The sequence below is a fragment of the Dipodomys ordii genome, unplaced genomic scaffold (genome assembly GCF_000151885.1).
Source record: "Dipodomys ordii isolate 6190 unplaced genomic scaffold, Dord_2.0 Scaffold8, whole genome shotgun sequence".
In the NCBI taxonomy this organism is placed as follows: Eukaryota; Metazoa; Chordata; class Mammalia; order Rodentia; family Heteromyidae; genus Dipodomys; species Dipodomys ordii.
Window position 1 is genome coordinate 34,030,326 of NW_012267224.1, and position 12,225 is coordinate 34,042,550.

At 32.8% G+C, this 12,225-nt stretch overlaps 1 protein-coding gene across 5 annotated transcripts in view; it reads right to left on the reverse strand.

The window, feature by feature from the left end:
* The window catches only part of Epha5 (EPH receptor A5), a 303,516-nt gene that overhangs the window by 43,927 nt on the left and 247,364 nt on the right, over positions 1–12,225 (reverse strand). For 3 of the 5 annotated variants that reach the window (XM_013008943.1, XM_013008948.1, XM_013008944.1), the window contains one exon: positions 1,123–1,188. The exons of the other annotated variants lie outside the window; for them this stretch is intronic. In XM_013008943.1, the coding sequence (XP_012864397.1) occupies positions 1,123–1,188 (66 nt within the window). The remainder of the gene's footprint in view (positions 1–1,122; positions 1,189–12,225) is intronic. 5 annotated transcript variants of the gene reach the window in all.

A 12,225-nucleotide genomic window follows, 5' to 3' on the forward strand; every position in this document is an offset into this window, starting at 1 on the left:
TAGCTGAAATTAAATCAAGTTAAATTAATTAGAAAAAATCTAAACTTGTACATTAAATTTAAAGCATTTTCTAATAAAAATTCAAGAGATTGAAAAAGAAATTAAATTCCATCAGTCTATTTCCTCTCCTCGTTTTCAGAATCATTGGTGTTTTCTTACATGTCCACTTATGGGCACATTTCTTCATTCACACATACACATTTTATATTTACAAAAATAATTCATGTCTAGAGCATACTAGTAACAACTTAAAATGTTACTATGAAAATCTATAATCCTCTCAAATGCCTTATTGCATCTTTCAAAATTGGAATACAAGTGAAAACTTCATAATTAACCCAAAGACTTAGACCATAATCTACAAAGTAATTCCTATAGAATTTCACTCTTTGTAGTACTCTTATACAGAAGTCTTTCTAATACTATGATTAGAAATCTCTAGGATATCATCCCATATCTAGTCCCAAACCTTTAACTTATATTTAAAATTTATATTGATAAATAATTAAGATTATTCCATTTGGACCTTGATCCCAGAAATGGACATATATTTTATTTTAGTGGTATCACAATGGGAATATCATTTAAAATACCTAAAATAACTGAAATTTATTAAAATTAAGTAAACCATCAAAAAATCACAAGCGGTTTTATAAACCAATGCATGGCTACCCACAATGACTAAATATAGAAGATCTCAGGACATCATGGTCGTTTGGTGGTTCTGGTAGATGGAAAAGGTGTTTTCACCTTGACAGAAGTAGTGTTCTACTTCCAGGTGTATGGGTTTTATAGAATGGAACAACAAAAACAGTGATGTATTAATGTAGAACAGATGCTCTAATGTAGAATTCCTAGTTCAAATCAGAGCCGCAGTAAAAGCCTTAGAAGAGAACTACAAATGATTGACATAGGGAATCAGGATATAATTTAAAATAATCCATTGTGAAATCATTCATTAAAATTCAGCTTTGGGGAAGAGTTTCACCGACTTTCTCACTGTTAAGACGTAACTGGTGCACTTATTGTAAAATGTACACATATGAAGAAAGAAAAGAGATGCTGATGGTGTTACATAGAGGTGGACATTACATAGGAGTGAAAGCTGGAGGGAACACTAACCATATTAGGCTTGGATGGGCAACAGCGCACAGGGAAGAAGCCCTCCCACAGCCACATTCGCAGCAACTGAAAAGCAAACAAGAGAGCCCAAGATAAGGAAGAGATCCCACTCCCCTCAAGTATACCATAACCACACTGTGGATTTACTCGGATGTCAGCATTGTTTTCCTAAAGCAAAGATACTTATAAGCATGCAATCATTTTTTTTCCACACTGCCTTTCACTTAAGTAGCATTTTCAGGATTAAGAAACACAGAACTACACTACTAAATACTTTTATTTTACTTAAAATGAGCAACCAGGAGAAAATATTGTAACCCAATATATCATAATTGTTTGCAATTAATATATTTATATATATAAATGTATAAGCCCATTTAGATGTTTCTGTCACAAATCCCTCAGATCTTAAATTTGGAAGACTTTCTAAATAGCCATTTAGAGACATATCTCATGTGTAGCCTGGAAGTTTAGAAATAGAAAACAGTTCTAATTCATTTGACTCATTAATTTGTTGTGTCAGTAAAATTTTGTGCCTATGTAACCTACAATCACTTTTGAAAGGTCAGCAATTAAAATATTCAGATTTTACAAATGAAACCCCAAATATGTTTTTTAGATCTATGGCTGTATAGAAGAGCAAAATGTATATAAGTATAGTACAAATACGTTCACAGTATGGCAACATTGAAGTTTCTTCTTAATTTCTTCATACTTATGGCAAAAAAAATCTTTAGAAGATGCAAGATAAATTGTTTAATAAAGTGCACTTCATTGATCAAAACCACATGAATCTATGGTGGAATATGTTAAAGAAGTTATTTAGTGCTTCAATGCATTCACTTTCATTTTTTATGAATAACAGTTATAGTGATATCAAAAGAGTTATAATGTATCAGTAGGTCAGGCATTTGATTAAACTCTATCTTGTTTAACTTTATATGATATATATCGGCTGAATTTTGATCAAATTAGGAGAAGAAAATAAAATATAAATATCCAGTAAATATTTAAATGTTAATGAAAACAGACAAGTATTTAGAAATCAAATTCTAATGGATATTTTTCAAAGGAAAACTAGATATTGATCCATGTCTTTTTAAATTTTTTGTAGCACTGATGATGTTTTAAATACTAATTTTCTGAGGATTTGATTGTCGCTAAAATATAATTCTAATAGGCAAAACAAAAATCTATGGCATTGATTTTTTTAACTTGACTATTTGTGATAGTGCTTTAAAGAACATGCCAATTATTTTCATTGTATTTTCATGCCATAATTATATTAAATCAAATAATAAAATATTCTAAGTATAAGGAAAACATCTACAAAATGTTTTGGCAGAACTTAACATATTTCTATTTACATTTATTACATGAATACCTTAAATAATTACTAACATTTTTCTTAGGTCTTCTTTCCTATAAGTTTGTGCTTTATCTTATGACTCAGATTAGAGGCAGAATATTAAGCCATGGTATAATCCCAGTTTTAGTGACATAGTTATACTCACTATGAATTAATTATGACTTCTTTAAAACAGTTAAGGTAGAGTTCTGTTGTTAAAAAGGCACTATGGTCTATGAATTTATGACATGTTTTATTTGGCCCTTTAAATCTTTCATACTTCCCTCTTAAGAATGTTAGTTCCTGAAATGGAAAGGATTCCTTAATATTTTTACCCTTATAATTAAAATATTAGGAATGTCACTATTTTAATCTAATTATTGTTTGTAGTACAATTAACTCAACTTACTGATATTTACCAATAGAGAAATTTTGTGTATCAGTGTTAATTGTATGTCTGAGTCACAAATATATAAATTATTATTCATTCTTGACAAGATGTTTCCATCTCCATATAGAAGACAATTGCCCCTCTGTGAAAAAGTGTATAGTTCATAACTGAGAATTGTGCTGACGGGAGCCAAAACTTTACTGAGGTTTGCGATTATCTACCGAGTAGAAATTGTGTATTACTTGTTCAGTCTTCTATTACTCAAAAAAGGAATTAATGATTTCTAAATCAGTAAGAACATTCAACTTATTTCTCTTAAATTGTAAGCACTGTGTGTTTTGAATTAGCACACACAAGTACATATACATACATACGCATTTCAGTATTATACCCAATCTACAAATTTTAAATCTGAAGGATCTAAATTACTATTATTTGGAATTTCACTGTCTTTTTTCAATCATATTTAAATTAAAAACTTGATACCATGTAAAATCAAATACTTATACTTCTATTTTTTTCTGAGTCACTCTTTTAGACTTTGTACAGATACTTTTTGGCCTTGCTTTAATGTGGCCTGAATAAATCACCTTAGATAAATAGCTTCTTTTGAGCTTAAGTTGTCAGTTATAACATAATGATAATAATAGATTGTGCTTTCTTAGGTTTTTGTGAAAATACAGAAGATGTGTATTTCACTTTATCAATGTCTAGCACATCATATATTTTGGAGAAAAGTAGAGAGAAAAGTATAAATGCTAATAATATAATCAATGTGATAGAATAGATATTCCTCATATAAAAAGCATTGATTTTCCATGATCCATATGATATTAACACACTATTCCAATATATTACAATTAAACAACTAATTACATGCAGACTAATTTACATAACTATGGAATGGCCAATATAATTTTTAAAATCATTTACATAAAGAAGTTTTTCTAAGGACTTAGGTATAAAAGCATATTTTGATTTAATATTTTATTTAGAGAGTTAAAATAGATAATCTTCTTTGAATATATGAAGTAGAACAATAATCCTCCCAAATAAACCTTGTGCAGTAAATTCTGTAGAAGCTGTCATAGTACCACCATAGAACTAGATGTATTAAAAAACCATAGTTTTTACATAAAACATACTCAGGTAAGCACAGGTTCAAAATGTAGAAATAATGTAGAAACAGAAACAAAAGTACAGACTAGAAATTGCAGCTGTTTGCAGTGGTTCAGCACAGGTACTTCTGCATTCCCATCAACTTTTAACATCTACAATTATGGAAGTAACTGCAAGGCTGTGAAGGTGGCTCAGTGGTAGAAAGCTTGCCTTGCATGTATGAGGCCCTGGGTTCAATTCCTCAGCACCACGTAAACAGAAAAAGTTGAAAGTGGCGCTGTGGCTCAAGTGGTAGAGTGCTAGCCTTCAGCTGAAGAGCTGAGGGACAGTGCCCAGGCCCAGAGTTTGGGACCTATGACTGACAGAAAAAAAAAGTAACTACATGCATCTCTAAGGAGATCATTATTACCCAAATTTAAAAGAGTTTAGCCTTGGAGGGATTCTAATTTTTTTTTTAAAAAGAACCTGTTGGTTTTTGTTATAGCAAGATATTTTGATTTGGCTTTCACAAGATGAAATCATGATAGCAGAAGCTTTCCAGATACAAAGAAGTTCCAAATAAAACTTCATTCAAGTCTCACAGAGAGACTTGAATATGTATGCAGTATATGGATGTAAGTAAGGTAACCTCTCTCCTGGGGAAGCAAGGTAATTACATCTCTAGGGAAGAGATGATCCAGAGGTTAAACTAGACAAGATTTGGCATAATTGAATGCTGTCTTAAATTCCTTAAATTGGTCATATAAATGGATTAGGAAACTATACAATGCCAGTAGATATGTGAGAGGAACTCTGGAAGAAAATATTCACAGAAGAAGTAGTTTCATTAGATAGAAAATACCTTCACTTTACTTGAGAGAAAAGGAAGGAAATAGAAGAGGAAGAGGAGGAAGACTTCCACAAAGAAAGAGGAGAAAAAAGAAGGAAAGTGAGGAGAACAAAAGCAAAAGGAAGAGGGGGAGGATAATGAAAAAAATGAGAAGAAAAAGGAGAAGGAAGAAAAGAGAACTACTAAAAGACACTTTGTTACCTCATTTTAAATGCAACAATAATGCTCACTGATAGTTAGTGCTGATGAATATAACCAACCAATGCATTATTTTGCTAAGCTATAGTGCTTAGTAAATTAGCTCTATTAAATACATTTTGAACTTAGGATATTTTAATAAAAAACTATCTTCATCATAAGCTAATAGACATCTGTGCTTCAAAACCCATCAAAGAGCAATAAAAATGATCTTATACTTCCACATCATTGTGGTGTAAAATTAGAGACAAGCTTAGGGATTTTAGTCAAACTCTGTGTAGTCCCAGATATATGCATTACTAAAGATATGCATTTAAGTAATCTAGCATTGAGACAAATGAAATAACAATATCATATAGGGTAGTTTTGAAGAATGACTTAATAATACATATGAAACTCTTTGTACTACCCAGGGAAAACAGTACTGGAAAACTTTTTAACTCTCATTTTAGTAAGATCACCTTAGGGCAAAGAGTAGGGAATGAATTTAGACGCAGATTGGTCACCTATTTTTAATAAAATATATTTATAGAGTGTGTTGAGTAATGAAAATCATGGTATTATACTTTAAATTAGGCAAAAATAGGTAAGTTTTGTTAGAATTTTATGTTCATTAAAATGATGGCAAGATTTTCAATTTTCTCTGATACCAAATATTTACTGATTTTACTTTATATTTTTTCAGAAAGTTAACAAAAGAGAATTATAATTCATGATGATTATTGAAGCATATATTCATCCATTATCAGTTACTTTTTAAAAATTGTATCATTTTAAATGATGAAAAGAATTTAAGTGTGTACATAGTATTCCCACAAAAAAGTTGGGAAAACTTTTACTCGTGATTAATGTGGCCAATGTAAATTGCTTGGTACTCTTAAAAAACTGTCTCATGACACAACATAAAGCCTACACCATTGATATCCTAGTGCCTGAGGAAATGGTATTAGCAATTTAGCCTTTGTAACTACATCAAGACTCATTAATGGCACCATGGCCATTATCAAAAAGTACTAAAAGAACTCCCTTGCACCACCTTTATTTACTAATTTTTTGTTTGGTTGTTTATTTTTTTGTATTACTGGGATTTCAACTTGGGGCCCTGCATTTACCAGATAGACACTCTATCCCACCTCCAGTCTTTTTCTGCTCCTTGCTTATGAAATGGGGTGGGGTTTCATTTTTCATCTTCTCTGCTCCTGGATTGAGACTGACATACTACAGAATTCCTGTCCTAGCTGAGATGACAGACATACACAACCATGGAAAGCTCTTGTTTTTTTCTGTTGAGTTGAAGTCGTTCAAACTTTATTGACTTAAAACCAGTTGAGGAATCTCACAATCCCTTCTGTCTGGGCTGGCCTCAAACTTCAGTCCTCTTTCAGTCTACCAAGTAGGATTACAGGCTTGATCAACACTACCTGTCCCTACTTTCCTTCTTATGTGAATATACTTAAGAAGGCAGCCATTTACTGTGGACTATGAATGAATTTGGCCATCATAATGTCTTTGGATCTTTTAGCCTCAAGAAATATCAGAAATGGAGTTCTATTGTTCATAAGCCATCTTGTATCTGGTATTTTGTTATAGCAGCCCAAATGGTGAAAATAAATTATTTTGTAAGAATTATTTTTCTATCTTTATATTAATTCACTTTGATCAGAATTGTAAGATTTAGCAATGATTTCTTGACAAAGCCAATCTAAAGCTCAAGGTACTTTTGTTAAACATGAGAGAAACAGATTTAAAAATAAACGTAAAGATGCATGATGAACCTATGGGTCAATACTCAAATCCTTATTTACCATAAAGGTAAAGAATTATTCCACCCTATGAGAAAATCAATGCTAATTGGTTATAAAGAAACCTCTGCTTCTTTTTTACCTCCTCCTTTTCTTCCTCCTACTTCCCCATCTTCCTAATATATCTACTTTGATTTTAGTATGTTAGAAAAAATGTAGCCAAGAGTCAACATTTCCTAGTTTTCCACTTCTTAGTATAAAGCATTTCCTCAGTAAATGCTTATACCAGTCTCTATGCTACTTTAGGCACCTTCTAACTAATTGCTTTATCTAAGACAAGCCCCTGGCGGGTAGTCTGTGAGATGGTGTGTCTCTTGGTTTCTTTTACCACGCTGCAATGCATATTCCCATATCTTACTTTCTCCTTGTGCTTCCAATTGTAATTTGCATTATAATGCTCAATTTTTAATTGTGTTTCCAAACTCATCAGAAAGCTGAGAGTTCTGCAGCTAGAAGAGAAATAGCCTATGCAGAATGCAAGGTTGAAGAAATAGGGTGTGGTTACTGAACACTGCCTCTCCTAGTCTTGGAAGCACATTTCCTTTCCTATCTACCAACTCCTTTCACCTCATCTCTTTGCCCATTCTTCTCTCCTTTTACACCTCCACCCTGAGAGTTTATAAATTTTCATTGGGGATCCCCAATATGGATCTTTCTTTTGTTATTCACTGCTTAGTACTCAGTTTTTTTAAAATAGAATTATTTCACATTGAGACTCACAGAGCATCTAAATATCCTCATGAAGTATTAAAATATGCCTTTAGAATATGTAATTATCCATACTCCATTATATTATTTAAATTGAAAACAACTGACATAAAATGCAATTATAAACACAGGGGCTAATGACTATAAACCCAAATCCCTTCTTATGAGGTAAATCTCAAAGGGAGAGAAATTACAATCCGACTGGGCAAAACATTAGAGAGACCCCAATTTCAACCAACAAGCCCAGGAAATGTGGCCCATATCTAGGATCCTAGTTAAGAGAGTGGCAGTAAGATTACAGTCTTAGGCCAGTGCAGGCAAAAACAATATGTTATCTAAAAACCAGCCAAAGCAAAAAACTCCTGGATACATAGCTCAAGTGGTAGATTGCTTCCTAGTAATATCAGGGCCTTGAATTCAAAACTCCATTACCACCAAAAAATTGCACATGTGTGTGTGTATGTGTGTGTGTGTGTGTGTGTATGTGTGTGAGCTACATATGCAGCTATCTCTTTACCCTGAAGTAAAAGCTACACACACACACACACACACACACACACATACACACACACACACACATTCACTCTATGATTTGTATCAGGATTTTTATTTCTTACTATGAAAACTGTAATTGGGACTTAAGAATATCAAATTAAATAAAAGCAAAAATTCCCCAAACACAAAAGACATAAACCAAAAGTCATTTGAGAAGTGACAGATATACATATATAAGAAGTGACAGTGTATATACATGTATAAATATGTCTCTCTCTATATGTATATGTTTATATAGACATATATATGTATATACTTCAATTGCTCCTTATGCTCTAAAGCTGTATTTAAATGACAGCTCTGAGTATGTATTTAATTAGAAATTCTTAAAGAATAAAACTCAGTTTTTCCCCATTAATCCCACAAGGTAAAGAAACATATTTGTTACAGTTTGCTTAGCTAAGTAGATTGGAACTGAGAATAGATTGCATCAATAAGTCTCCTTTCAGAAACTTTTGCTGCAGTGGCAGAAACAAGCATTCTCATTGTTATCAAACATTGATCAAGAGCCTATGCACTATGCTGGAAGAATAGAGAAGTTATATCCCAATAACATTTCCATAGTCACTCACAAATATCAACCAATAAAAGCTATTTTTTTTTATTTTTGAAACAAATGAACATAAAAATGTCCAAGTTATACTGTACAGAAAGGAAATACCTTGATTATGTGACACAAACACCCTTCTACTTCCCAAAGCTTTTAATAGATTCAAAGGATTTTCGATGTTCAGACCACTGTTCTAATAGATACTCCATGAATACTTGTACTGAATGATGTGTTTTATAATAATCTGAAAGGAATTTACCTAATGAATACAAAGGGGAAGATTTATAATTAGCATTTTAATTGTCTTCATGTTAGTGAAAACTTCTAAAGTACTTGGAGGTGCTTTAAAACTATTTGTTCTCTGGTAAGTGCTTTAAATAATTCTCTTGTAAAAAAATAATTCTCCTGTAATTTATTTCCTATGTTAATTTGTATTATCAACCAATTAAAAATAGCTTTTCTATGTAAATAAATGTTAACTTATTTTCTTTCCTTTAATGTTAATTGTAGTGAGCTTTTTTTCTTTTTTGATGCTTTTAGACTCCTATATTTCAATACTAACAGCCTGGGTTTTCTAAGAGTTATAATATAATTGAAAATGACAAGCCAGTTAAGTTATTTATGTTTTTTGTTTTTTGGGTTTTTTTTTGCCAGTCCTGGGGCTTGCACACTGGGCCTGGGCACTGTCCCTGAGTTTCTTGTGCTCAAGGCTAGCACTCTACCACTTGAACCAGTTGAGTTTTTTCTGTTTATATAGTACTGAGGAATCAAACCCAGGACTTCATGCATGTTAGGCAAGCACTCTACCACTAAGCCACATTCCCAGTCCGTTATTTATGTATAATTTCCTCAAGTTTCCCTTCTTGGAATAGAGATTTATACAAAGTCAATTACACAAAGTGATGTTCAGATGATTCCCCAGACTCCTCCGGAATTAGCTTTGGAAATGTGCAAAGTATTTTGACATAACAGTCCTTTCTCTTTACTTACCAAATAGTAGACTATATCGGAACCTATGCATATGATTTATGTAAGTCATACACATATTAAGTATGTATAACAAGTCAAGATCAATGTTAATTAAGTTAAAATAGATATGGTATATTGTTTGCTCACTGGACAGATATCTTAAAAATTATGGAACATCTGAACAGGGTATTAGTTGCTATTCATCAATAGTTGAAAATATGGACAGCTAATTACAGGATTCTCAACTCTTGTCTGTTGAGAAACAAGACTACTATAACTACACTTCCACTGTAACCAATACAACAAAACGGAAAACATAACTTCTTTTCAATTTTTATCATAGGCAGGAAAACACAATATACATGTACATTTCTCACTACTGGTGCATTCCCTCTGAAGTTTTGAATGAGTTCAATTCATTAACTCATTGATTAACTCATTGTAGAAGAGATGTTCTATTTTAGGATGTTCAAATTCACCATTTACAATATCTGTCAATATCTGTCAATCTGATGGGATAATGATGTTATTATTTATTATTCACTTAGGATCTGGAATATCTGTTTCTCTCACATTGGCTGAAAAACAGGAAAAACCCATGAAGGAAATTAGGAAAAAGTATGGTTATTTAAAATTTTTAAATGTGTCACCACTGACTCATAGGATAAACATGACATAGTATATGAATCAACTAAGCAATATTTCTACCATGAATTATAATGAAACATAAATAACATTAAACACAGTTATGTACTACAAAAATGAAATATTTTTGCTGTGCAGGATAGCCCAAGCATGTACTTGTAGTTACTTTGGGGGAAAGTAACAAATGGAAGCTTGAACCTGTTGAAGCAAAAAAACAAAGTTCATGAGATTCCATCTCAACCAATGTCTGTGAGCAGGGGTGTGGATCTGGGATTCTAGCAACCGGGAAGAATAATGGCTGATCACTGCTATCCTCACCAATATGTACAGGCTTAAGTAGGAAACTTGTAGCTGTGGCTGTCCCACGCATACAGTTTGAGACTACCTGGTAAATAATCGATACAAAAGCATCTGGAGGTTTGGTTCAAGTGGGCCAGTGCCTGCTTTTAAGTGTGAGGCCCTGAGTTCAATCACCAGCACCACCAAGAGTAATAATACCCATCATTTTCTATAAAAGATTTTGGGAGGGATGGTAGAGAATGAGGAAAGAGGTGACATTGATCATGATGCATTGTATTCATAAACTGTGCTGTTGAATGGCAAATTCTTTGTACAACTACTTAAAGAAAAAAAGATTAAAAACATCTTGTGTGTATGCATATGAAAATTAACTTCCTTAAAACTTCCTCAAAAAAACTTGTTCAAAACTCAGTTTGTATTTGAGAAAGTGCATGCAGCTAATGAGGTCTGAAGGGACCAAACAACACAAGGGTGTTGTGGCAAATGGGGCTAAGGAGTCACAGGAAGCTGCCCAGGCATTTTCAACTACATGTCTTCTGTATCATGAATCGCCTGCTACATTTTCCCTTCATCCTCAAGGTGCAGGTCACAACTACCATTTCTTAAAGTCATTTGATTCTTACTCAGGTGGAAATAATCATACCAGGGATTCTCATGTCAATTTCTTCTCAATTTATCCTAATACCCACAATCTGCAGAGAGCCAAACAGCCTCTGTAGCAAACATAGAACTTAATAACTGCCAGATTCCCTAGAATTGTCCCTCCCTCTCATCCTGTTTCCAATGAAGGATCACAGAAAGGAAGCCGTGTTCCCTAGGATGTCCTATGTGTAGTTTGCTCAGTTTTAATTTTTCCATGCTAATATCCTCTAGTCATGGCACACTTAAAGCTCCCCTTCTATCCAGAGTAAAGCTTTTTTGACATCCTACCCTGGATCCTCTGTCAAATGCAAATTATGTTGGCAGATTCCTTCTTATAGAAAGCTCTGTAAAGACATCTTGTGTTTGTTTTCATTTCTGTGGTCCCAATGCACTTCCAGAGAAGAAATGACCTTTATTAACACAGGGAAAATACATGCATTCATCTTTTTAATTAACCATATTTTCGTTTTATTCTGGACCAGTATTAATAAATATATACAAAATTCTGATCTCAAAGTTTATTTTCTCTTTTATTCCAGAAGGATGATGACTACAATAAATGTACAATAACTATTTCCCTTTCTAAAAGTTTAAAGTTACTGTGAATTCTTTCATTGAATGTTTCCTCTCACCTAACTATGATCTATGGCTGATGCCCCTTAGAGAAAAGTGTATAATTTTCATGATTTACTTGTTTGGGCTCAGCTATTTTAGTTTTAATCCATCTTTTAAAATCAAAGAAAAAAATTCAAAGCAGATACAACTGCAACTTGTAATGCTACTATTGCTACCTTCAAGATGATTATAAATATATATCTGACAACAGTATGATTTTAAAGTTTTAAAAATATGTTCTTAAAGCACATTTGTTGGCCAGGCACCAGTGGCTCATATCTCTAATTGGCCAGGCACCAGTGGCTCATATCTCTAATCCTAGCTACTCAGGAGGCTGAGATCTAAGAATCATGATTCAAAGTAATCACAGACAAGAAAGCCTTTGAGACTCTGATCTCTAATTAGCCATCAAAAAGCCAGAAATGGTGTTAT